The sequence below is a fragment of the Populus trichocarpa genome, chromosome 2, assembly GCF_000002775.5.
Source record: "Populus trichocarpa isolate Nisqually-1 chromosome 2, P.trichocarpa_v4.1, whole genome shotgun sequence".
Taxonomy (NCBI): Eukaryota; Viridiplantae; Streptophyta; class Magnoliopsida; order Malpighiales; family Salicaceae; genus Populus; species Populus trichocarpa.
Window position 1 is genome coordinate 21,650,980 of NC_037286.2, and position 27,792 is coordinate 21,678,771.

Below are 27,792 nucleotides of genomic sequence, written 5' to 3' on the forward strand. Positions count from 1 at the left end.
AGAATATTGACAAGTTTCCACTCGAATGCAATTCCCCACCAACATCAAGACTTAAAACACAATTGATTCTTATTCTCAATTGAGGCTTGAAATAGTACGAGATAAGATGTTTGTTAGCGTGAATGCCTTGTTATTTTCATACAGTATGGACATGCTAGTTTTCCATGTGTGATCCAATCGGAAACCATTCCATAAGTAGGAAAATCATTCATAGTCCATATCAAAACTACCTTCATTAAAAAATTATATTTCCTTGATACATCATTAGTCAAAGACTCGAATGGCCACAAGTGCTTCAACTTATCAATCAATGATTAAAGTCAAACATTTATATTCTGACTTGGACTATTAGGACCAGGTATGATCGTAGATAAAAACATAAACTATGACCTCATACACATCCTCGGTGGCACGTTGTAAATTGTGAATATCACCGGCCAACAAGAATAAGAAGCAGCAAATGACCCGAATGGATTGAATTTATATGTATATAACCCAAGACAGATATTCCTAGTCTCCGCTGAAATTTGAGGATGCACACTGTTAAAGTGGTTTCAGGCTTCACCATTGAAATTGTGCATCATCACTTCATCCATAACATCATGTGATTGGTACCATGTCATGTGCTCAACAGTCTTTGATGACATGAATAACCTCTGTAGTCTAGGTGTGATTGAGAACTGTCTAAGTTTTTTTTATGTGACAAGAGTCCTTTCCCTGTCAGTTCTGAGTTTATAACAAGAATGCCCACATGTTTTGCACTCGGTCAACTCTATATTTTCAAGATAGTACAACATGCAGAAGTTTGGACAAATGTTAATTTTCTAGTAACCTAGACTGAGGGGTTTCATCATAGACATAATAGCATAGAAGTTCTTTTTCAGCCTGTTCCCTTCAGGTAAAATGCTTCTTGCCCATTCGATAATTCTATCATAATCGACCTCACTCAACCCATGATCCGACTTGATGGTGAACACCTATGCAACGATCAATAATTTATGGTGATTTGTGCAATCATCCTATAATGGTTCGTTAGAATCTTTCAAAATATCAAAAAACTTGGTCGTATTTGCATTGGTTCTTTATTTATGATAGGACATTAATGGGCATGACCCTGATTCATTCTCATCGTATCCATAACAATAATCCTATAAGGATTACTACTATCATCTACAACTCCATGCACATTGCTAACACTAGAAGTTGACTCAACCATCATTTCTACCATGGTATCTTAAGGAACATATGGTTCTCCATATGCATACCAACTCGGGTATTTCTCCATAAATCCTTTTTGTAGAAGATGCATTGTAACAATATCTAGATTGAGAAACTTTTTATTCTTACACCTCTTGCAAGGGCATCTAATACCGTGTCCACTAATATTTCTCGGATTAGATAGTGCGTAATTCATAAAATCAATGGTCGAAGACAAACATTTATATTCTGAGTTGGACTATTAAGACCAGGTATGACCATAGATAAAAACATAAACTATGGCCTCATACACATCCCTGGTGGAAAGTTGTAAACCGTGAGTATCACCGGCCAACAAGAATAAGGAGCAACAAATGACCTGAATGGATTGAATTTATATGTATTTAACTCAAGACACATGTTCCTAGTCTCCACTGAAAACTAAGGATGCACACTGTTAAAGTGTTTACAGACTTCACCATTGGAAAGGTGCATCGTTACTTAATCCACAACATCATATGAATGGTACCATGTCATGTGCTCAGCAGTCTTTGGTGACATGAATAACCTCTATAGTCTAGGTGTGATTGAGAAGTATCTAAGTTTTTTTTATGCGGCAATAGTCCCTTTCCCTGCCAGTTATGGGTTTATAACAAGAATACCCACATGTTCTGCACTCAATCAATTTTCTAGATAATACAGCATGCAGAAGTTTGGACACACATCAATTTTCTAGTAACCTAGACTGAGGGGTTTCATCATGGACATAGTAGCATAGAAGTTCTCTTTCAGCATGTTCCTTTCAGGTAAAATGCTTCTCACCCATTCGATAATTCTGTCATAACCGACCTCACTTAACCCATGATCCGACTTGATGGTGAACACCTATGGAACGGTCAATAATTTATCGTGATTTGTGCAATCATCCCATAATGGTTCATTAAAATCTTTTAAATTATCAAAAAACCTGGTTGCACTTACATTAGGTTTTTCATCTACGATTGGACATTGATTGGTATGACCTTGATTCATTCTCATCGCATCCATAACAATATTTCTATAAGGATTAGTAATATCATCTACAACTCCATACATGTTGCTAGCACTAGAAGTTGACCCATCCATCATTTCTACCATGGTATCTTAAGGAATATATGGTTCTCCGTGTGTATACCAACGCAAGTATTTCTCCATGAATCCTTATCTTGTGAGATGATTTTATCTTTGGCACCGATATATCCTAGATTTTCTTTCCTTTGTTCGGATCAACTTTTATTCCTCGACTGCTAACTGCAAAACCCAATATTTTTTCGGTCCTTACCCCAAATGAGCATTTTGCAGGATTTAATCTTAATAAGAATTTCCACAACCTTTTAAGCAATTTTCTTAATACTTGCCCATGATCTTCTTCTTTCTTTGGCTTAGCAAATATATCATCCACATAAACTTCCACTTCTTGGTGCATCATGTTGTGGAACAAAGTGACCATTGCTTTTTGATACATGGCATTAGCATTTCTCAATCTGAATGGAATCACTCTATAGCAAAAGGTTCCCTAAGACGAGATGAAGGTAGTTTTCTCTTTGTCTTCCTCTGCCATTATAATCTGATTATATCATGAGAACCCATCTATGAATCAGTAAACGACACTCTTCACAACATTGTTGACTAACACATCTATGGTAAAGGAAAGTCATCATTCGAGCTTGCTTTGTTCAAGTCTTTGTAATCCACACACACCCTAATCCTACCATCATTTTGGGGAACTACAAATACTTAGCTCATTGAGGATAATAGACCACATCAAAGAATCATGCATCCCATTGTTTCTATATCTCTGCCTTCACTTTAAGCATCACATTTGGGCTCATTCATCTGATCTTTTGTTTAACCAACTTACTTCCTTCCACCAAGGGAATCATGTGTACCACTATGTCGGTGTCTAAACCAGGCATATATGCATAGCTCCAAGTAAAGAAATCTGCATATTCATGTAACATAGAGATTAGGCCATCTCTTTCCTTGGCTGTAATAAGGGTCTAATCTTCAATTCTTTCTTTTCAAGGCTTGAATGTGACATCAAAGCTGTCATTTTTTTTTTTTATTGAAGGTTGAAGATAATGAGTAGTAGTTAAACGTGTCATCTGAAATTTTTTTTTTACTTGGCGTAAATTAAAACAACACTTTTTTGAAACAAAACAAGTCATTTTGGTCAAAACATAGTCAAACGATATTGTTTTATTTAAATGAAACTGCGTCGTTTTGATGTTTTGGCTTGAATTAGATCATTAATCTCATTTTTTATTTTATCCCCTAATCTTTTAATTTATTCAATAAGGTTTTTAATTGAATTTTGATTTCAAGAATCGATTCAATCTCACCCTTGCAAAGCTTCAAAAACGCCAACTGATATAAGCGTGTTTTTCAACTTGGTCCTTGGTCTTGGGTATTTTTAACTTCATCCTTAATTGGACCTTTAAATTTTTTATTTCTTCAATTTCACCTCTATTTTCAATTGGGTTTGGTCCCTAAATTTACGACATTTTGCAAAAAGATATTTGGTTATGAATTTTTTCAATTTGTCCCTTAATTGATCCTCTAACTTTGATGTTATTGCAATTTTGTTCCTGATCTCACCCAATTAAGTTTAGAAAAATTAAATTTGGTCCTCTAATTCCAATCTTATCAATTAAACCCAAATTAGGCTTTCAAATTTAATTTTTCACCAATTAAGTCCTTAATAAAATTAGTTTGACCCTTTAAAGTATAATTAAATCCTTGCACCTAATTAAATGTTTTAAATTGATCAAAGTTAATTTTTAAACTTAATTAAACTTTTCATTAAGCCCATGATTAAATCAAATTGGCCTATAAAAAATCTAATTAACTCCTCAGACTTAATTTTTATGTAGATTCATCTAATAATCAATCAATTTGACCTTGAATCTGCGTTGCTTTTTAGTCTTGGGTACAATGGGGTACAATTGGCTCCCAATATTTATCTAAAACTCCAGTTTGGTTCCTTCATGCATTTGAAACCCTTCTCATCCTGTTTTTGCCATGTTGTTAGTCTTTTTTTTTTCATTTTTTTGTTTTGAATTTTAAAAGAAAAGGATAATTTTGGAGAAAACCCGATAATTAGGTAATGAAAATTCTAGGAAACTTTAGGCCATTTGTTTAAAATCCAAAGATCAAGTGATTAGTATCTTTAAGGATTTCCATGCCAAAGTTGAAAGCAAAACTAGTAGAAAACTTAAATATATTTGAGCTCAATTCTAAAATGGAGAAGGATCTTCTGAGAAATATTTTAGGGAATGTAGCATTAAGATGGAGAAGAAAATTCTAAAGACTCCATGATAGAATGAAATGACTAAGAGAATGAACAAAACCATTAGTGAAAGAATTAAATATATGTTCTCTTATGTAAAGTTGTTTAAATCTTTTTTGAGTGAGGCAATGAAGACCACAATTTTCATAATCAACCTTTCTCCATTAGTTCATTTTAACTTTGATGTTTTAGATAGAGTATGGAAAGGAAAAAGTATTTCTTAAGCATACTTAAGAGTGTTTTGTTGCAGGGAATTTGTATATGTTTCTAAATATGAAAGTCTAAGCTTGATAGTAAGATAAATTAAGTAATGTGTTTTCTTAGGTTCTGAAGATGATGAGTTTGACTATAGGTTATAGGATCCAAAAATGAAAAAAAAAATTGTTAGAAGTAGGGATATAGTTTTCTTTGAAGATCAAACCAATGAAGACTTGGAGCAAAAAGAGAATAGAATCTACTAATTTTTTCCTGCTAGTTTGGATTCAAAACCTACTCCGCAATTACCTTTTATGCCTTTTAATCATGAGAGAGATTTGCAAAGTGATGATAATGATTATTTTCCTTATGGGTCATTAGTTGAGGATCTTAAGCCAGTGGATGGTGATGATGATGATGTTATTTCTGAACAAATTATTCTAGAAGCTCTAAATGAGTCATAGTTAAGGAGATCCACTAAACCTCACCAAGCTTCCACCAGATATTCTTCTTATGAGTATTTACTGGTCTCTAATAAGGGAGAGACAAAATGCTTTGATGAAACTATGTCACATGAGAAGAAAAATAAGTGGTTGAAAGCCATGCAAAAAGAGATAAAACCTTCGCATGAGAACCATGCTTTTGAGTTAGTGAAGCTTCGTAAAAGCAAAAGAGCACTCAATAACAAATGGGTATTTAGATTGAAAATTGAAAAAAAAAAATTACTCTCAGCCAAGTTACAAGGCAATTTCAATTGGAAAAAGGGTATTGATTTAAAAAAAAATCTTTTTACCTATATTCAAAATATCTTTAATCCGAATTGGTTGATCATATTTTAATTACTCAACAAGAACAAGAATTGATACTTATAGATTATGGATTTAGTATATTGATGTCTTTCCCACCAAGAGTTTATTTATCATAAGTGTTTAAAGCTAGCTAGCTACTTGTATTCATACAGGAGAGGGTCAGAAAAAGGACGAGGTGGTTTGGATTTGTACAGGGGCCAAGCTAGGTGGTGAAGATGGGGGATTTAAACTTTAATTTTCTTACTTGCCATTTTAAAGTTACAATTTTTTTTTTCATTTTGCTAGAAATAAAAATGTATTATTTCCCCCCTACAATTTTCTCATTTAATTTCTATGGCAAAACTTGCCCTCCTTTACAAATATACAACAACACTAATTTGTTGATGTGATTGTGTTTCTATATCAAAACATGACTTTTGGTTGTAAACCTACCGGTCTTCTCCCTATCTCTTTTATACTACGTACGCAGACATAGTACTATAAAAAAAAGTCTTCAAGAGTAGCTTGTATGCAACAATAACGACATGTGTGGGGTCCTTGCAGCAGGAGTACCAAAGATATGTATGGCTACCACAATCATGGTAGCTGTGTTGTCTTCTAATCTCTTTAGGGTTTTCATTCAGCTACCACAATTCACAGCCACGGGAGATGCCTACTAAAACAAAATTGAAAATAACAAATAAATTATTTTTAATTTTTTTTAATATAAAAAATAAATTTAAATAAATTTTAAAAATATAATTATTTTAATATATTTCTAAATAAAAACTACTTTAAAAAATAATCATTATTACTATTCTAACACACACCCATAAAACTTGATGATTCAAACTTCATTTTAATTTCAACCACATGCACAGTGTTAATTTAATGCTTTTTTTTTCTAGTTTCAATTGCTACGCTTCTAACATAAAATAATGTGAATAGGAAAATGCGATCAATTAATAGAGAGATCTGATTCCAATTTCTGAAAAAAGAATAGCATTGATGAAAAGTTCTGTATATATTGTGTCCAAGTAATATTTTTAGCATCAAAAAGCTCCTCTCCAATTGAATTATTGATGGCAGTTGAATCATTGAACCTTTATTGTTGAAGTGTGAATGTATTTAAAATGTCGTGGAAATTTTTATCATAATGCCTTTGTCAGTATTATGAATAGAACACAGAATTTAAAATCATGCAGTGAAGCTGTGCGCGTCTGACACTCCCATTCGAGGTGGAGACAGAGGTTGAAAGAAACCAACAAGCTTTTTGATGGTGTGGAGAAGTACTATGGCATTGACATGGAATACATGTTTCTTGAAGTACTATTAGTTTGGACTTAAGGCGTATTTGTAATCTTAAACATTACATATAAGTTGAGAGAGATAAAAAGGTATATCTTTTGAAAGAACTCTTAATAAAATATCATTCATCGTATTTTTGTTTTTTAGCTTTATTTTTATAAATTAATTATAACACCCTGTTCTTCTTTTTCAATAAATAATATCAGAGTTTATGTTTGGTTATTTAACCTGATTAATTCAAACTTTTCACTTCAATGTTTTAGAATGACAAAGACAACTATTAAACTTGGTATATTTAATATTACAACTATTAAATTTGGTATATTTAATATTCTAGATTGATAAATAATGTATTCAAGTAAAGGCTTGACTAGATTTTTATGATGTAATCTTCTCCATATCTATTATTTATATAATTTCAGTGGTGAAAGTTTCTGCAACCCTAACAATGACATGTGTGGGTCCTTGCAGCAGGAGTACCAAAAATATGTATGGCTACCACAATTATGGTAGCTGTGTTGTCTTTTTGAAACTTTTCTATTCTCTTTAGGATTTTCATTCGGCTACCACAATTCACAGCCACGGGAGATGCCTAATAAAAAAAAATTGAAAACGACAAATAAATTATTTTTTTATTTTTTGGGCTAATATAAAATAAAATTAAAAATAATATTATTTTAATATATTTCTAAATAAAAAATACTTTTAAAAAAAAACTTTGCAATACTTATCAAACTTGAGTTGAATACATAATTCAAACTTTTTTTTAGTTTCAATTGCTACGCTTCTAACATAAAATAATGTGAATAGAAAAATATAATCAATTGTTAAAGAATTATCTCAACCCAATAGCTTAAACTATTAGTGAAAGCCTTTTAAGTTTGAAACTTGCATATACTCATTTTATCTTGTGTTTAATTTTTATTAAATAAATAGGGATGATGAGATTCAAACTCGTGATCACTTGATCATTAAGGCTCTGATACCATGTCAAAGAATCATCTCAACCCAATAGCTTAAACTATTAGATGAGGTATCAAGATATGATTTATATTATTCTCTAACTTTAATGAGAGAGATCTAATTCCAAATTCTGAAAAAAGAATAGCATTGATGAAAAGATCTGTATATTGTGTCCAAGTAATATTTTTAGCATCAAAAAGCTCCTCTCCAATTGAATTATTGATGGCAGTTGAATTATTGAACCTTTTTTTGTTGAAGTGTGGATGTATTTAAAATGTCGTGGAAATTTTATCATAATGCCTTTGTCAGTATTATGAATAGAACACAGAATTTAAAATCATGCAGTATTGAAGCTGCGTGCGTCTGACACTCCCATTCGAGGTGGAGACATGGAGGTTGAAAGAAACCTACAAGCTTTTGGATGGTGTGGAGAAAGTACTATGGCATTGACATAGAATACATGCACCAAGAATGCTGTCAAGTACCAGAGGAGAGACGTTTTAGAAGGGCCCTTAAGGGCCATCGTGCTTGGATCACAGCGAAAGAACAGATCAGTCTCCAGGTACTAGAGCCAATACTTCTGCTGTTCAAATAGACACTTCATTTGAAGGACTTGGGGCTGGAATCATCAGCCTTGTGAAGGGGAAACCGGTGGCAAATTTGGTTACCAAGGCTATTTGGCACTTCCTCCACACCATATGTGTGCCCATATGTGCGCCTGTTAATAGTTTGCATGCTAAGTATGTCTCAACTGGTTGTGAGCCATGCACTAGACCGGGCTTGCCCTGGCAGCATGAGAAGGAAGGGAGGTGTTGGAGGGAGGAGGGCAAGGCGAAGGAGCGTGGACTACATAAGGGAAATATTGAATCTGAAGATGCACTATCCAATGAGCACATAAATGGAGTTTCTCCCTTCACAAATGGAGGAGACCGAGTTGCTTATGTTTTCAACTCCCAAAACTTGATCTCTTTGAGCAGGCCTGGGATAGAAAATTTTGCTAGGTTAGAGAACAGAACTGAACCTTGGTTCGTTGTGTTTGATGCACCTTGGCGTCGCTTTTTCCAGGTAAAAGTTTGTTTCATAAATAACCCTCACCTAATTGCAAGTCATTGATCAGTACTAGGACAACGCATGACAACGCTTTTCCAATTTTTGAACTCCATGCATAAGCCATTGAAGATTCATATTTAGAGTTGGCAGTTAAGCCAGTGAATGCTGTCAAATAACTATGTTAACTCAATAACTTAAGTTATAACTTAAGTTATTAGGTGAGGTCTCAGGACTGAGCTTAAAACTTGCATAAGTTCATATTACCTTATGCTTAATTTTTATCAAATAAATAGGGATGATGAGATTGAACTCATAACCACTTGGTCATTAAGGCTCTGATACCATGTCAAAGAATCATCTTAACTCAATAACTTAAGATATTAGATGAGATCCCAGGATATGATTTATATTATTATTTAATAATGCTAATGTGAAGGTTGGGAATTTCAGGGTAGATGGTGAGCAAAAGGCATTTGCAAAGCAGAAAATTCAGCTTTGGAGCATTATCACTACACAATTTTCCCTGCCTCCAAGCCTGTAAAATATTCCTCGGAGAAGAGGGATATTGATTCACTGCTGGCTTTTGTCAATTCGCTTCAATGCCTAAGAGCATGCTTAGACCCTTACTCATCCACTTGCAAAGAACTAGAGCCGAGTGCATAGAGCAAAAACAGGGAGCAGGTGAGTGTCAGTGATCTGCTTACTGCTTTCATGTTGATATATATTCTTCACAAAGATTCAGTGTTCTTGCGTTTGTGGTGAGAGTTAAGAGTTCCCCTTTGAGACTTCAGATTTCCTCCTATTCAACCGTGAGTTGCAGTCAGTCCTATCCATACACCAAGTTTTTTTGGCATAAAATGAACTTCGCTGTTAGACAATGGTGAGCCAAAGCCAAGATGGAGTGTGGTGGCTGAAAATATTTTCTTCTTTAACATTGCCGCTACTTTTGCCAAAATGTATCAATGAATTTAACGTTCCTGTATTTTTATTTTGCTTCGAATTCACAATTATAAGATAAGAGCCCCCACTCTTGTTTAAACTTCTGGTGTTATCATTTACTCAATTCCCCTGTTCATTACGGTAACGTATGACTCAATTCTACCATGGACGTCATTGTTTGAGGAACAACGTGTATTTTTTATGCTATATTTTGGTTCTTGAATTTTTAGAATTTTTCATTACGAGGACGTCCATGTGGTTTTAGATGTTTATGTATCGGTTTTATACTTTATTTTTCTCATGTTTTGATTTTTGTGAAGCAAGAGATGAGTGAGAGTCAACAAAAAATGTGTGTGAGAGAGAGAGAGTGTTTTGAACTAACCATATTCCAACCATGAAAAAAACCAATCTTGACATAAATGGGTTCGTGTTAGAGAAGGAAGTTTTATGGAGGAGATTTTTTAGAAAAAAAAAAGTTTTTCTTAGTTAATTTTATTTCTTTCTATTTTTTATTATGATGTTTCTCTAGTTTTTTTTTCTATTTAAAGTGAACATTTTTTTTCTATTTATTATTATTAAGATTTTCTAGTTTTTTCTATATAAAGAGTTATAATAGTTTTTTGGCAAGTGGAGAAAGAATAAAAATCAAATATTTTTGATGTCTTCTCATAGTCATGTTGATCTTAGTCTTTGAGGATTTGACATATGACAAACTCCTTTATCATTCACTTTTGTCTGTGTTAATTGGTATCAGATCTCAACGATCATTGGTGGTTAATTTTTTTTGTTGTGTATTGCAAAACAACCATGGCTGAAAGAGGTTGCTGAAAAAGGTGCACTTGTGTAGGAAGGGATGATGAGGTTCCTCTTCGAAAATAAACGTCTAGGAAATAATATGTTGCATTCGTCTATGTAATTAGTTGTTGTCATTTGAAATCCTGGTGATGAGACCCCCAATGAGACAACCTGCATAAAGGTATTATGTTAAAGACTCATGATGAAATGAAACAAACAAAGATATTAAAAACTCACAATTGAGTAGCCCACACATAAAAAGATATTCTTGGTGGAGTATGGTTTCTAACTGAAGACTAAACTCGAGGACGAGTTACTTCTAATCCAGGAGACTCATGTTAAAGCTTTACTAAGAAAATAAATATTTTCCTTAGTTAATTTTATTCCGTCCTATTTTTATTTTCTTATTCTTTATTATGATGTTTTTCTAGTTTTTTTTTCTATATGAAGAAAATATTTTTTCTAGTTTATTTTTCTATTAAGTATTATTAGGGTTTTCAAATCTTTTCTATAAAAAAGGTTATAGAATAGCATTTGGTTATTGTTCCGAGACAGAAGAGATAAAGAAGACAAGGCAAAAAATGAGACTGGGACATAATTGTGTTTGGTAGTGATGTGCAAAATAAAGTGATTGTCTTTGTATACTGTTTGATTATGGTGGACAAGAAAAAATAAAATATGAAAAAAAAATATTTTACATATAATATGTATTGTTTTTTCACTTTAGTTTATATCTAGTATTGAAATTAATAATATTATACTAATCTTAGTTATAAAACCTGTATTGATTTAACAGGTTAATCCGAGTTTAAGAAAACATAGAGGAAGAATTGACTCAACCTAATCTGGTAAAAAATCTAGGTTAAATAAGGATAAAACATGGGTTAAGAACCCGTTAAAATTTTTGAAAAAAAAAGATTAAAATTTTTGGGTCGGCCGAGTTGACCCTCCCACCCTATAACTTGAACCTTGCTTTAGATCGACTCCTGATTTAGATTTTAAAACTATAATAATAATTACTTTTATCCATACGTCGACTTGGGTCAAACCATATTGACCCTTTCTACTTGTGACCTAGGCCCTACCCCGGTTAATCACCAAGTTAGGTTTTAAAACTATAATAGTAACAACTTTTATCCTTATACTGACTCGGGTCAACCCGGGTTGAATCTCCTAGTTCGTGACCTGAGCCTTGTTTCACGTTAACCCTCAAATCAAGTTTTAAAACTATAATAATAACCACTTTTATTTTATGTTAACCCGAGTCAACTCGGGTCCATCCTCCTAACACATGACTTGGACCTTATCTAAAATTGACTCTCGAGTCGAGTTTTAAAACTATGATAATAATCATTTTTATCTTTATATTGACCTAGGTTAAGGGTCAACTCCACTTGTGACCCGAGCCTTACCCCATATAATAATTATTTTTATTTTTACATGTTTTAAGGGGACAATGATATTTTAGAAATAAATAATAATAAATATTGTCTTTGAAAACATGTCTTTTTATACCTCTTGTTTTGAAAGTATAGAAATTCACTTCAAAATTGTCTTAGAAACAATTATTTGTCTGTCTTTATCTTTTCAAATAAACATATTTTTTTCTTCAATATCTCTGTCTTTTTTATTATAAGACAATAATCAAACACTATCTAATAGTTTTTTTTAACTAGTGAAGAAATAAAAAAATAAAAATTAAATATTCTTGATATCTTCTCATAATTATATTATTCTTTTATCTTTTAAGTGTTTTGACACAAAACAAACTCATTTATCATTTACTCCCATATACAATAGAGTTTAATAAAGCAGCTTTTGGCCTTTAACCATGCCGGAAAAATTATATTGAAATCCAAAAAGGCTTTTGTTTTTTATTTAAATGGTATTTTGAAATTGAAAATAGAGTTAATGAGTAGGTGACATCATGTTAAAAATGAAGTTGCGGAATCCAAAAACTAAAACCTTGGTTTTTAATCACCGGAAATGACCGGAATTTATTCCACGACACCCAAACGGACGAGGATATCATTATATTATTATAGTTATAGAATACTCTAAAACGCGTTGGTTTTTCACTGTAGCAGCAGGTTTTTTTTTTCTGCTTTTGTTTCTTCTGTTTTTTACATATAATGTATCACTGTGCACATAGTGCACAGTGAAACACTTGACTTTTTCTTTTTTATTTTCCTTTTTGTTTTCCTTTTTTTTTTTTTTGCCTATGGGTTTTTTTTTCTGTGTTTTTTTTCCTTTAATGAATTTTTTTTGTTTAATTTAGTTTGTTATTGTGAAATTTTTTTTTATTTAGTTATCATATTTTTATTACACGGATCTCGGGTTTGACGAATTAACCTGAATTTTTTTTTTGTTTTTTTCCTTTTTAATCAATTTTTTTCGTTTGACCCATCGAATTTTTTTCTCTATTTAGTTATCAAACTTCCATGTCGCGAATCCCAGGTTTGACGGGTTAACCTGATTTGACGGGTTAACTCAGTTGATTCAGATTTTTTTTCTTTTTCCTCATTGGTAATATGCTTATGTCTTTTGTTTGTTTTTGTTTTTTTATTAATTTTTTTCGTTTAGTTTAGGTTGTTAATGTTCACATTTTTTTCTATTTCTTTTAATGAATTTTTTTTTTAATTTAGTTTGTTAATGTGAAATTTTTTTTTTAGTTATCATACTTTCATGACACGGATCTCGGGTTTGACGGATTAACCTGATTTTTTTTTTGTTTTTTTCCTTTTTAATCATTTTTTTTCGTTTAGTTTCGTTTGTTAATTTTTTTTCGTTTGACCCATCGATTTTTTTTTCTATTTAGTTATCAAACTTTCATGACGCGAATCCCAGGTTTGACGGGTTAACCTGATTTGACGGGTTAACTCAGTTGATTCAGATTTTTTTTCTTTTTCCTCATTAGTAACAGACTTATGTCTTTTGTTTGTTTTTGTTTTTTATTATTTTTAATTAATGTTTTTTCGTTTAGTTTAGGTTGTTAATGTTCAATATTTTTTTCTATTTAGTTATCAGACTTTCATGATACGGATCCCGGGTTTGACGGGTAACCTGGTTTGACGGGTTAGCCCAGTTAATTCTGGGTTAACCCGCCAATTTTTTTTTTCTATTTAGTTATCAAACTTTCACGACACGAATTCAAGGTTTGACGAGTTAACCCAGTTAATTCAGATTTTTTTCTTTTTCTTCATTAGTTTTTTTCTTTCTATTGATTTTTTTCTTTTTAATTAATTTATTTAATTATCATACTCTTATGACATGACTTTGCAGCCAAATCCACATCCAAGGCTATTGGGTCTGGTATTAGAGCTAGACCTAGACCTACTGGGTCATGCAAGTTTAATATTATTATTATTATTATTATAAATATTATTTTTGAGTCAGACATTATAACCAAATCCAAGATTCTTGAATATAGCTTTGCAAAAAGACCTAACACTTTTAGATCTTAGTTTTTTTTTTTTTGTATTTTTTATATAAAAAAAATTAACAAGCAGCATCCCGCGGGTTATGTGACTAGTAGGATCTATAACTTGATTAGGGAGAAACGGTGAGAATGGGAGGTGAACAAGTGTATTTCAGACTCATAATTAAGCAACTGGCATTCCCTACCACTTTCAAATCTCCAGAAACTTACGTGCTGAAAGCCCATCTTAACACGAAATAAAGAGGGGAAATGGAGAAATTGAGAAATTGTTCGATGACTTGTTTTGAGATTTTACATCAATGCCAACCGATTTAAGCCCCCAGTAATACCCTCACCCTATGTTGAAATTTTGGGTCTGCAAAAACCCAACGAAGCCACAAGTAGTTGATAACATGAAGAACAGATTATGGAGCTGAAGCTGAAATATCTCTCTGTTTTTTAGCTAATCATCCCAATTAAAGAGATCAATTCATGAAGAGAAGATAGGCATAAGCAAGGGAAAACACGACATTAAAGATGGAAACTAAATACTAATCTTAATTACTACTGCATCTATCCCTACTCTTCAGGCTTTTTTCTCCTTGATCGGTGCTGCCTTGAAAAGAAATTTAGAAACAAAAGCAGCTAAAATTGCCCCTATAAAGGGGCAAATCCAATAGACATAGAAGAAATCCCAGGTGGTATGCCTATTGCCCAAATAAGCCCATCCATAAGCGTTGGCAGGATTCATTGAAGGGCCGGTATACTTACCTCCAGCCATGACCAATCCCACAGTAGCCACCGCTAGCAACCACACCTTCAACACAACATTTTTAGGGCCCTTGAGCAAAAGAAAATGTAAAGTAAGACAGATCAGAAAAGTCAACACCCCCTCAGCAATCGCCCCTGTATGCAAGTCCACCCTCAAAGAAGGACCTCCTTTGAGCACATGCCTGTAATGTTTAGGCATCACTCCCCTAATTGCCATGGCACCACCAACCCCACCAGCTGCCTGAACAGGAAAACGCAAAGCCATGGACAAGAGAGATGCATCAGGCTTTAGGCCAGCTATGTAGAGTGTTATCGTCGTGGCAGGGTTGAAACTGGCACCACCGAAGGCAGCTCCTATCAAGCTGAAAGTTAGCATAAAAAGAGCGGCGACATTAATGGATATGAAAAGACCTGCTATTGACATGGCCTCAACACCCACATATGTTGCTATGATGGAGGAGAAAACACCCAGCAAAGGAACGCTGAATACCCACATGGCTGTCAAAATCCCATCTACTATGGCTCCCTTGATTGCTCCCATCTCTCGTTCGTTTTCTCCTTGGTTTTTCTCTCTACCTAACCCGTAGCACCAGAAGCAACAACTGGAAGCGCTCTCCCTCTCTCTCTGCCTTGGTCTTTCTCCTGTATGGTCTAAAAAATCTTTAATTTTTGAATAATTGATTCCTGATTCGAGATGCTATTGCTACCATTTTTAAAAAGGTTACTTTATTTTACCAAACCTCAAATTACCTACTAATATATTCCAAACCTTTGGATACCAAACAATTTCACCCCTACGCTATGCTAAAACAAGCCCCAACCTATTTTACATGATAATTTTAACATCAAATCATAATAAATTTTTATTTTTCTCTCACCTTCGTGGGTTATAATGAGATTTCTCCTTTGTTTTTATGGTCGCCGCCTTGTGGACATTTGGCCACCAATGTGGCAGAGTGACGGTTGACGCATCAATTCCAAAAAGTTCCTATTTTTTTTTTGGTTGGTGCCGTCTCATCTAACCTTAATACTAATTTGTTATGCAAACAAAAGTTAAGACTCCTTGACCCGTATGGAAGAGTAGTGATGGTAGTGCCCTTCCATCTAGAAACTTTTAAACTTGGTAGTTCGGCCGGGAGTAAAAAGGTTTTTTTTTTTTTTTTTTTTGGTACAGTGGAAAGAAAAAAGTAAAATTTAGGATCCTTTATTCTAAACTCAGAGAATTAGCTAATAACAAAGGATAAATTTTTGGAGGAGGGTTCTTAGCTGCAAGCTTAGTCATATAGTTAACATATAAATTAGTTTCTCTTAAAGTACGAAGCAAATGAACTTTCTAATTTCATGTCAGGAATTCTTTGATGTAAAAAATAACAGTTCTAAATAAGTGATACTTATTAAAATCATCATAAATCAATCAAATAATATCTATAAAATTAGAGTTGCATCTAACCTTTCTGAAAATTTCATCTCATGTCACCAATAAATCATATTTAATTACTAGCAGTTATAGAAGTAGATTAGAACCAAAACCTTCATAACCCGTAAAACTCATCAACCATTGATGGGGACACCGAACCGGAAACATTGGTTACGCGCGCGTATAATTATAGACGATGGAGGATAGCCCAAACCATTGAGAAATTGGGCTTTAGCTTATGTTTTTGGGCTTAATTCATATGGACTTTTAGTTAAGGTTTATGAATTTGGTTTTATTTGTTGGGTTGGATTTAATTATTGTTGGATATTTTATTTAATGGGTCATAAGCCCAATTGCTTATTCTAGTTAGGGTTTTAGTATAAATACCCTACTTTTCTAAATGTAAGCAATTATTGATGATTAATGAAAATTGCAGATTTTGCATCTCCCTACTCTCCTCTCTTCTCTTCTTGGCTTTCTTCTTCCCCTCTTCTTCCTCTAGGCTTCTTTCTTTTCCCGGCTTTAATTCTTTTGCTTGTTGTCCCGCATCAAATTTGGTATCAGAGCACGGCTTTTAATTGTTCTTACAATTAAACGATCTATGCGTTTATGTGAAACCCTACTGTAAAAAAAAAAAAAAAAAATCCCTGATCAAAACCCTACTGTTCTGATTACAAGAATCTACTGTTCACTATTCACTGTTCAAATCACTGTTCATCATCCACTGTAATCGGGTTTCCAGCAGCGGCGCCCCTGCCATCTGCGGCGTCTCAGCTAGTCACAGCGACAGACCCACCACCGAGAAGACCTGCAAATCAGTCCACCGATCCACGCCGATTTGCTACCTCCGACACAGACCAGCGGCAACCACCAGATTGACACCGCAAGAGACATCAGTGGATCTCCGGCTTCAGCAGCACAAAACCACCAGCAACAGCTACCCACTACACCCATCACAACGGATCCACGCATCAACCAGTTTCATCCTCACCAGAGAGCAGTTTAGGCATCCCCAATAGCCACCAAAACCGAGATCAGCTCATCGTCACTGTTCTTCGGCGACTCCTCAGCAGCGACAGCCTCCACAGGAGCAAGCCTCCGCCTTCCAGCTTCTTCACCGGCCAACAGCAGTCCTCCTTCCTCCAGTGACGCCCACAGAAGCAGCCCCACTCCTAACTGAGAACCGACTGCCGGATCTGCAAAGAATAAACGAACCAAAAGGAAGACAGCAAACAGAAGGGAAACAAAGGAACAGACCCAACAGTACCCTCCATCTTCGCCGGCCAAACGCCACAGAAGCATCACCGCAGCAACAGCACCAGCACCAACCGCGACCCGCCATCGCCTTCAGCAGCAACGACCGGTCCACACATCAACGGCCCCCGTCTAGCAGAGACTCCACAGACACCGCCGCCTCTTCCCTTGCACCGCCGGCTCCAAGCAGAATCACGAAGCCCCGCTTCGTGCACCATCGCCGACAGCAGCGGCCACAGTTCGTAGAAGCTAGGGAAGCAAGGAAGAAAGAACAGCTGAGAATATAATTAACCTAGACACGTCATCGCTACATCAGCGCCACGTCAGCGTTCATGTCATCAGACACGTCATCAGATCTTGCCATGCCGACCGCCACGTCATCGTATCTGCCACATCAGCGCTGACCGCCACGTCATTTGTCCCTTCAGCCATGCCACCCTGCCACGTCAGACATGATCATCCCCGTCACCCACCACGTCAGCAAACTGGCCATGTCAGCAGTCCATTCATCTGGTTTGCCACGTCAGCTCCAGCTTCCTCCCAGCACTCTAGTTAGTGAATCACTCTCCCATATTTGTTGAAGTTTACGTTTCTTGGTTTTTCACTTGTCATTTAAGGTATTATTAATATTACTTTTGTGCCTAGAAAATTCCCAAAAAAAAAAAAAAAGAATCTCACCTAGAATTTTAATTGTTAATTTTTGTTCATCAACCTCTTTCATCAATGATAGCTAATATCTTATTTTATTTGATAATTATGAATTCTTGCTTATGACATCGTATTTGATTAATCATTTACACTTAAGAATTTAGTATTACATGCTTACAATTTTATTAGTGTAATTTGTTCTTGATTAATCTCCACATTTAAGAAGAAGAAAAAAAAAAGGATAAAAAAAAAATTAGCTTTATTTTTGTATTGTGACTTCACTTGCAAGAACCATTTGTGATCTCAATTTCATTTCTAAGTGAGTGTTGTATGCTTTTGTGTCATGATCATCTAGTGTCCAAACTTAAGTTTACACTTACCGTAGACTTAACCCTTAGTCATATTCTTATGACCATTTAAAGGGCACTGCAAACTTAGGTGATCAACATGTTTAGAAGAATTGAGCCCCAAGAGAGTTTTCGAATAAGGCACGCAAAGACTAATGAATATCACAAGAACAATCATTATGGACAAGCTCACTCTGAGCGCCACCAGTATGACTATCATTTAGGTTACTATAAACATGATGACTTTGATGAGCGAGTCTTGAGTCCTAGCAAAATAAAACCCCCCACTTTTGATGGTCGTCATGATCCTTGGATATTTGATATGTGGATTCGTGATATGGATCGATTCTTTGAGTGGCATAACTTGTCTGATAATAGGAAAGTTAGATTTGCTAAGATGATGCTCATTGATGAAGCCAAAATTTATTGGAGAGATGTTGAGGATTGTTTAGAGATGAGAGATAAACCTCCTATAACTGATTGGATCGAAATGAAACAAAAACTTCAGGAGAAGTACCTACCCCAGTCTTATAGGAATAAACTCTTAGATCAATGGAACAATCTAAGACAAGGGAATAAGTCTATCAATGAGTATATAACGCAGTTTAACGACTACATGATTAGATGTGCCATAAGAGAGAATGAAGCCATGACTTTGCGTAGATTTTGTAGAGGCCTAAATGATGATCTTAGAAGAGAAGTTGTATTTCAAGGTGTATCTACCCTTGACCAGGCTTATACCTTAGTTAAAGACTACAAGTTGGTCACAAAGAATCAGTGAAAGAATCGTCAGGACTCTTATAGTATCCCTACTAGGTCCCAATTCAGAAATAGTGATTCTTTGTTAGGTGCTCCACCCCACAGACCTAATCCTAGTAGCACCCAACTTTGTAAGAAAGATAAAGGTAAACGAGTTGTCAATGAAGTGTTTAAGGTGAGTTCAAAGGTTAAGTGTACTAATTGTTTAGGTTTTGGTCATATCTCCTTAGATTGCACCTCTAAACCCTTAGTCATCCAAAAACATAAGGATATAGGTAAAGAGGAATATTGTATTGTTGAAGTGTATGAGCCTAATCTTGAGGATTTTAGTGACCTGGATGACGAGGATGTGCAAAAAGAGGGACTTAACACAATGAGTCCACATGAGCTTGAGATTGAGGTTAAAAAAGAGTCTGATATGTCTGCTTCAATGGTAGAGGAAGTTTTAGGGAACTCTTCAGTGGAATCGCCTGTAGAGATACGTATGGTCTTAGAAGAGTCTCATGATATTAGTCCTCCTAAACTACCTGATTCCTCATCCCACATGCTTGGTGTCCAGCACATCATAAGTTTAGAGCCACATATTGAGCTTTTTGACCCCTTACCACATGCACGTGATGAGGAAGATGAAGATAATCCTAGTTTACTTGATCGTGTTCATACCATATCTACACAGGTTTCAAACAATGTTTGTCACATTCCACACCCTCAATCATTTAGTGTTCATAGTTACAAACCTGAGAAGCCTATAGAACACCCTCCCATATCTCCTCACGATAGGATGTCTAAGTTAGCTGAGTCGTTACCATGTAGGGTTCATAATTTGCATATTGAGATCATGAAACAAATTCAAGCAAGTAATGAACAATACAAATTTCAAGCTGATTTACTTAAGTATCATGATGCACTTAATGTTGGAGATTATTTCATGATACAGATTAGACCTGAACGGTGTCCTTTGGAAACTGATCATAAATTGCAAGTAAGTAGTGCTAGACCATTCAAAGTGTTGCAAATGATTAAATCAAATAATTATGTCATTAAATTGCCATTAAACTTTGATATTAGCTCTACTTTTAACATGAAGGACCTGATTCTTTATAAAATACAACCTATGCTTGATGCTCCTTTTGATACCCCTACCTCATTATCCATATCTTTGGCACAAAAGGAACATATTAATGCTACTTTGAATGCACAAGTTGTTTTTATCAAGGATGATGAACTTCAGCAAATCCTAGTATATGGGCTCGACGACCAGATTCAGACTATACTTGGATTATCAGAGAGACATCATAACAGCTTGATCCTTATCTTTGAGAGCATTATCGGAGCTGCCTTGACCTATACTCGACGGGGTCGAGTTCTTCCAACCCCAGGAGAATTGATGGGGACACCGAACCGGAAACATTGGTTACGCGCGCGTATAATTATAGACGATGGAGGATAGCCCAAACCATTGAGAAATTGGGCTTTAGCTTATGTTTTTGGGCTTAATTCATATGGACTTTTAGTTAAGGTTTATGAATTTGGTTTTATTTGTTGGGTTGGATTTAATTATTGTTGGATATTTTATTTAATGGGTCATAAGCCCAATTGCTTATTCTAGTTAGGGTTTTAGTATAAATACCCTACTTTTCTAAATGTAAGCAATTATTGATGATTAATGAAAATTGCAGATTTTGCATCTCCCTACTCTCCTCTCTTCTCTTCTTGGCTTTCTTCTTCCCCTCTTCTTCCTCTAGGCTTCTTTCTTTTCCCGGCTTTAATTCTTTTGCTTGTTGTCCCGCATCAACCATCTCCCTTCAGAATTTCTTAAGAGACCCTCAAATCCAATCCTCCCCGGGTTCCTAAGAGAGTTGTCATCTACATCAAGTTTAATAAATCCTTCTTCAGGCCTAAGCCATGAGACAGTAGTGGGGTGCCTATACACCTTTAGATTATTCCAAGCATCACAACAAATATCTTTCAAAAAGTGAATTTGACATAATAACCAGTTATCCCCCAAATATTCATCCCTAAAAGTTAAAATATTCTTCCTTCTCTTTTGAAAGTATAATAAAACAATTAAAATATCTTTTAAATAAAAAAATTTAAAATTGAAGTTTAAAGGCACTTTTATCTTTTCCCACTAGTTTTTTTTTTTGTTATAATGAAATTCATTAAAGAGAAATTTGATATTTTAATAAGTTTAAAAAATAATTAAAAAATAAAAAGTGGTACGCGCCATCAAATGGAAGTCACCCATGCCCTTTGAGCACCGCTAACGGTGCCTCCCTTCGACCAAAAACCATCTTTTATCGTGTCATTAGATGTATCACTACGTCTTCTTCCTTATGAGACGTTGTGTGTGGTCAAAAGTGTTGCAGTTTGTCGCCAACAAATTCTTTTTCTTCTCCCCCACTTTCTTCTCCCCTCTCCTCACAAATCGTGCTACCTATGCAAAATGTCAAAGTTGACCCCTAATCTTTTGAGATTTCAATTTTGGTCCCTATTTTTTTTATTTCTAATTTTTATTCTTGGCTTTTTTTTGTCAAATTTTGAGTTTTTTTTCAATTATATCATTCAACCTCAATTTGTGATGTATTTTTTTTTTCAATGTGGTGTTCATTCTTTTTATTTTTCTCTTTTTGGATTCTTTTGTTAAATTGATTCCTCTTTTTAATTTCACTTTTTATTTCAATTTTAATCCTCATTCTTTTTTTATTTTTTTCCTTTTGTTAATTTGATTTTTCTTTTCAATTTCACCCTTCCATAAAAAATCAAAATTATTTTTTATTTCAATTTTGATCCCCATTCTTTTAATTCTTGTTTTTTTTAGATCCTTTTGTATAATTGATTTTTTTTCAATCTCATTCTTCAATATTTGATTGGTTATGAATTGGGCTTTCTTGTTTTTCTAGATGGAGTGTTTCTCGTCTAATGAACCAGGTTGAAGGTTTGAAAAGTTGACCGAGATTGATATTTTTTTACGTATTTTCTTTTTAGCTTTCACTATTCGACAATGGTTTTTTAAGAAAAATAGGCTTTGAGATTTTCTTTATTTTCTTTATTTAGTTTTTAAGGTATATACATACTCTTTTCCTTATTAATGTCATAGTAGCAAGAGCATGATTAGTTTGAGATTATTTTTATTATGTTTTGGTAAGAAAATTGAAAAGAAGGAATAGAGTCAAAATAGAACTATAATGTTATTTTTCAATGTTTCCTTTATGTTGTTTCTTCGATATTTCTCTTATTTTGTTTAGTTACTCTTCAGTATTTTCAGAAACATGGAATAAGAACTCCATACTTGATGCATGTATTTTATTTTCTATGCTTGCCAAATGTGAAGGTTGCATATATCATTGGAATAACATGTGTTGAAAAAGAAATGTCATGTTCTTTGGTTCTTGGTTTGAACGAGTTTTTATTGAGTTGATGTTTTGATTAAACTTGTTTTAAATAATTAGGTTGATGCGTTTTCTAGTTTTAGAGTCTGACATAAACATAACACATGGTTTTTGACGTAAAAAAATTAAAAAAATACATTAATGAGTTTTTATCAAGTCAATGATCTTTTAGTCAAACTTAGTTTTAACTTTTCTAGATGTAGGACCGTATAGGCCTAACACAATATTTTAAAAGTTTGGTTGAAATTTGGAAGTTTCGGGTTTTTGGATTCCATGTTCCAACATCAAACCGTAAAACCATGGGACATTGGTCTGAATTTTTTATGCATTTCAACAACTCCCAATTGAAAGATTTACAAGTCAAAGGACCGGGTATGGAGAACCATTATAATAATTAAATAAAAATCTAGAAGGCATTGGGTGTTTATTGTTGAGCCAACATTATTCATATATTCACAAAATATTATGTACATGCTGTGTATTTTTCAATAATTCATTTTGGTTATTGAAGTTTTATTTTATACAATTCATCCTAATTAAAGGCCAATTAAATCTGAATTCTTATTTAAAAGTGAAATTGAAAAAGAAAGTACCAAAATGGAAAAAAAAAAAAACATCAAACATTTGTGGTGTGCCTAAATTGTATAAAAATATACTTAGGTCTTAATCATAAAAATTAACGCAATGTACACAATTTAGGTTCCCTTAATTTTTTTTTTAAATCAATTTTAGTACACAAGTTCATTTATGCTATTTTTCAATCCATGATTAAAGAGAAAGAGAGGTTGCTGGATTCCAGTAATGAGAGAGAAAGTTAATGTTTACTCCGTTTCCGGCCACCAAAATAGGTTTTCTTAATGTCCATGAGTTTCATGAGATGAGATGGGTTTCAGGGTGATTGTTTAGAGCCTCAATGTTGGATGTACAACTAGATCTGAGCCGAGAAATCCAAAACTAAATTCGTTTGATTTTGGGTTTTGAGACCATTTTTTAGGTATTTGGAGTTGATGGAATGATTTGAAGGTATTATAAGGGTGTTGGTGAGGTATTTTTGGGTTGAAGTAGCTTGAAAATTAAGTTTTTTTGGCAAAAGAATAGTTGTCTGATTTTCCATCCACCACAGTCGTGGTCGGATTCTAGCTTGCAAATGACACGTCGTTTGCATTGGCGAACGAGGTGTCACCTACTTTTTTTTTTCAAAAACATTGAGTCGGATGATGTGTCTTTTACTCAATTTTTTTTCAAAAATAATTAAGTGGAAAAAATATTGAACCCAACTGAATTTATAGTTCAGGCCACAAATTTAACAAGTTAAACCATAGCAACTAGGCTATTTTTTTTCTTTTGATAATGCTTTTTTTGTACTAATACCTTTTTTTATATATATCGTTTTTAAATTTATTTTTTAATTAATATACCTCATTTGTAATTTTGTTTTGCTTATTTAATCTTTTATGGATAGAGATTGTTTTTTTTTTTTTTTGTATTGTGTGTATTTAATTTTTTAAAAGATTATTTTGATTCATCTATATCTTTTTTTTTATACAAGAACTTTATTTTTGAAAATAAAACGTTTATTTTCAAATAATATTTTTTTTACTTTTATTTTATTTAATTAATTCAATATATGAGTCTATTTTTAATATCATTTGATTGAATAAAAAATTAATTTTAATAAACAAATTCAGTAAATATAATCGGGTAAATATTCCTTCTTACAAGATTAAATATCTTGATTTATACATGTCTTTCTATTTTTTGAATTTTATTTTTAATTATCATTAATATTTTTTTTATTAATACATATAAGTCTCATTTTATTTTATGTATACGAGATGGCATGCTAGCGCGTGCTAAGAGCTTATAAAAAAAATGTACTTAATAGTATTATAATTGTGAACCAGCGCTAGATAAGTAATAGAAACTAAGGTATGATGGAGCCAATATTTCATGACGGAAAAAATGTTGTGTTGGTGATCAAAAACTTAGAGACTGAACAAAATGATGTGTAGCAATCCACAGTGTTTTGTGAGGAAAGATATAGTGTTTTCGTCACATGATTTAGTTTTTCTGTTAATAGAAAGCAAAAAAAATTACAAAGCTAAATTCTCTACCAACTTCATATTAAAAAAAATCAACAAAGATAATTTTGGAAGGAAAAAAACCCATGAGAAAAAACATTGTAGCAATTGACAATGTTCTGTGGGGAAAACTACAGTGTTTTTTCAAATACAATCGACAAAGATACTTTTAGAAAGAATCATAAAAAAACCATTTAGAGAAATACTGTAGCAATGTACAATGTTTTGTGAAGAAAACAACAACGTTTTCCCCATATGATTTAGTTTTATTGTAATTATAATTTTTAACCAAATCAATATTAAAAAAAAACATCGACAAAGATAATTTTGGAAAAAATCATAAAAAAATCATGTGGGAAAACACTACTGCAATTCACAGTGTTTTAAAGAAAAAATATTACAAAGCTAAATTCTCAATCAGCTCAATATTAAAACAAAAATCGACAGAGATAATTTTTTTAAAAATAAAATAAAAAAAAAGGGACAAAAAAACCATACTGGAAACACTGTAGCAATTCACAGTGTTTTGTGACGAAAGCTACAGTGCTTCCCCACATGATTTATGTAAACCCCGGGGAAAAATAAAGGTTGCTTAGATTGCATACTAACTACATGAGAAATAAAAGTGAAGAAATTCATGCTTATGGTTAAATAAAAAACGGGAATTTAGAAATTTTGGATATAAGTTTATGGATGAAATATTTCGAGACAATATAAATCAACCCAAAAATGTTGAGGGTTGGATTAAATTAAAGAAAATAAACTAAACTAAAAAGAAGTGGGGGCAAAACGAATACATTTAAAGAAAATAGGGTCTAAATGCAAATAAGAATAATTATAGAGCATAAATACTACTCTTCTAACCAAAAATAGATCTGCAACTATCGTGAAGAAAGAAGAGAGGGAGTTTGGTATCTATTTTTACAGATCTAGAGAGAAACATCAAATTACAAGAACCCATCCAAGATTAAGGGTTATAGGTAAAAATAAACACTGGTAGGGAAGGGATTAACAAGAAAAAATTGAACAAGAAGAGAAGAGGGGAGGGTCGGCTTTCATTAGAAAGAAAATGAGGGATCGAGACCTTGATTCGTATCGGGTAAGATATTCTAAACATGGTCTTATGAGTTGTTTTAAAGTCGATTATGAATTGATGTCTGGATGTTAAATTATAGATTTGAGTTCTATAACTCCAGATATAGTTAAAAATATGAGAAGAGGTCAGACAGTAACAGTTCAAAAACGGACAGTAACAGGTGGACAGTAACAGTCTAAGTGTTTGTTGATGAGCAATTTTGACTATTTTAGAGGCAGAACTGGGTTCTCCTCAAAACATAGAACTTCTAGCCTCATGTCTTATCTTTTCAACGACACACATTTCGCTTGAATTGGAGTTCTACAACTCCAGATATAGTTAAAAATCTGAGGAGAGGTCAGACAGTAACAGTTCAAAAACGGACAGTAACAATCCAAGTGTTTGTTGATGAGCGATTTTGACTATCTTAGAGGCAGAATTGGGTTCTTCTCAAATCATAGAACTTGTAACCTCATGTCTTATCTTTCCAATGACATAAATTTTTCTTGAATCAGAGTTCTATAACTCTAGATATAGTTAAAAATCTGAGGAGAGGTCAGACAGTAACAGTTCAAAAACGGACAGTAACAGTTGGATAGTAACAATCCAAGTGTTTGTTGATGAGCAATTTTGACTATCTTAGAGGCAGAACTGGGTTCTCCTCAAAACATAGAACTTCTAGCCTCATGTCTTATCTTTCCAACGACATAAATTTTGCTTGAATTGGAGTTCTACAACTCTAGATATAGTTAAAAATCTGAGGAGAGGTCAGATAGTAACAATTGGACAGTAACAGTCCAAGTGTTTGTTGATGAGCAATTTTGACTATCTTAGAGGCAGAATTGGGTTCTCCTCAAAACATAGAACTTCTAGCCTCATGTCTTATCTTTCCAACGACATAAATTTCGCTTGAATCGGAGTTCTACAACTCCAGATATAGTTAAAAATCTAAAAAGAGGTCAGACAGTAACAGTTCAAAAACGGACAGTAACAGTTGGACAGTAACAGTCCAAGTGTTTTTTGATGAGCGATTTTGACTATCTTAGAGGTAGAACTGGGTTCTCCTCAAAACATAGAACTTCTAGCCTCATGTCTTATCTTTCCAACGACATAGATTTTGCTTGAATCAGAGTTCTACAATTCCAGATATAGTTAAAAATCTGAGGAGAGGTCAGACAGTAACAGTTCAAAAATGAGGCAATAACAGTTGGACAATGATAGTCCAAATATAAAGAAAGGAATGATAACTAGGATTGCACAAAGAACGACAATAATAATGAGTGAAATGAGAAAAACATAAAGTACTAAGAAATGACTGAAAGAAAGACTTATTGGTTGTTGATATGGTTATTATAAAACATATCCTTGAGTGAGAAAAATTTATGAGATAAACCTGTGATTTGCAGGAGGGACCACAGGCATGGTGCAACAGCAGCAGCAGGGGACAACGAGTAGAGCTTCTATTGCAGGTAGGTGATCCGCACCTATACTTTCTAGTTTAATGCTATGATTTAATAAGTTATTGATGTGAGATGTGAATTACCGAATGTTGGATATTAGGAGAAAGGAGGAAAGTTTGTGTAATGATACCGATATTTAGATGGTATTCTTGATGTATATGTATTCAAGGTGAACGATTGTTCGATGAAATACCAAGTGATGAAATTATAGTTGAAAAATAAAATATGAGAAGTGTGATTTGGGGCGTGAACTAGCATATATTTAGTGTATGTTAGGATCCCGGGTAAGGGGATCAAGGTGTATTAACTGGCATATATTTAGTGTATGTTAGGATCCCAGGTAAGGGGATCACCATGTATTGACTAGCATACATTTAGTGTATGTTAGGATCCCGGGTAAGGGGATCGAGATGTATTGACTAGCATACACCCGGGTAAGGGGATCACCATGTATTGACTAGCATACATTTAGTGTATGGCAGGATCCCGGGTAAGGGGATCACCATGAGATCGTTGCTTTATCCCGGATATGGGAATGTTACATTTTGGTATCAGAGCCCAGGTTGTTATTCCGGGGATATGAATGAGTATAAGGTTTTGAAATGTG

General features: G+C 33.8%; 1 protein-coding gene and 1 pseudogene across 1 annotated transcript; one reads left to right on the top strand and one right to left on the bottom strand.

Annotated features, from left to right (window-relative positions):
• Positions 1-8,099: 8,099 nt before the first annotated feature.
• On the top strand, positions 8,100-10,000 carry LOC112326430 (5'-adenylylsulfate reductase 3, chloroplastic-like; annotated as a pseudogene).
• Positions 10,001-14,406: 4,406 nt separating this feature from the next.
• On the bottom strand, positions 14,407-15,608 carry LOC7489893 (aquaporin SIP1-1). Its single transcript, XM_002302833.4, has one exon. The coding sequence runs from the start codon at positions 15,291-15,293 to the stop codon at positions 14,568-14,570; it is 726 nt and encodes a 241-aa protein (XP_002302869.4). The 5' UTR covers positions 15,294-15,608; the 3' UTR covers positions 14,407-14,567.
• Between the last annotated feature and the right edge of the window lie 12,184 nt (positions 15,609-27,792).

Bases quoted from the DNA above. Each gene is read 5' to 3' on its own strand.
- LOC7489893 (XM_002302833.4), bottom strand. From the start codon at position 15,293: ATGGGAGCAATCAAGGGAGCCATAGTAGATGGGATTTTGACAGCCATG.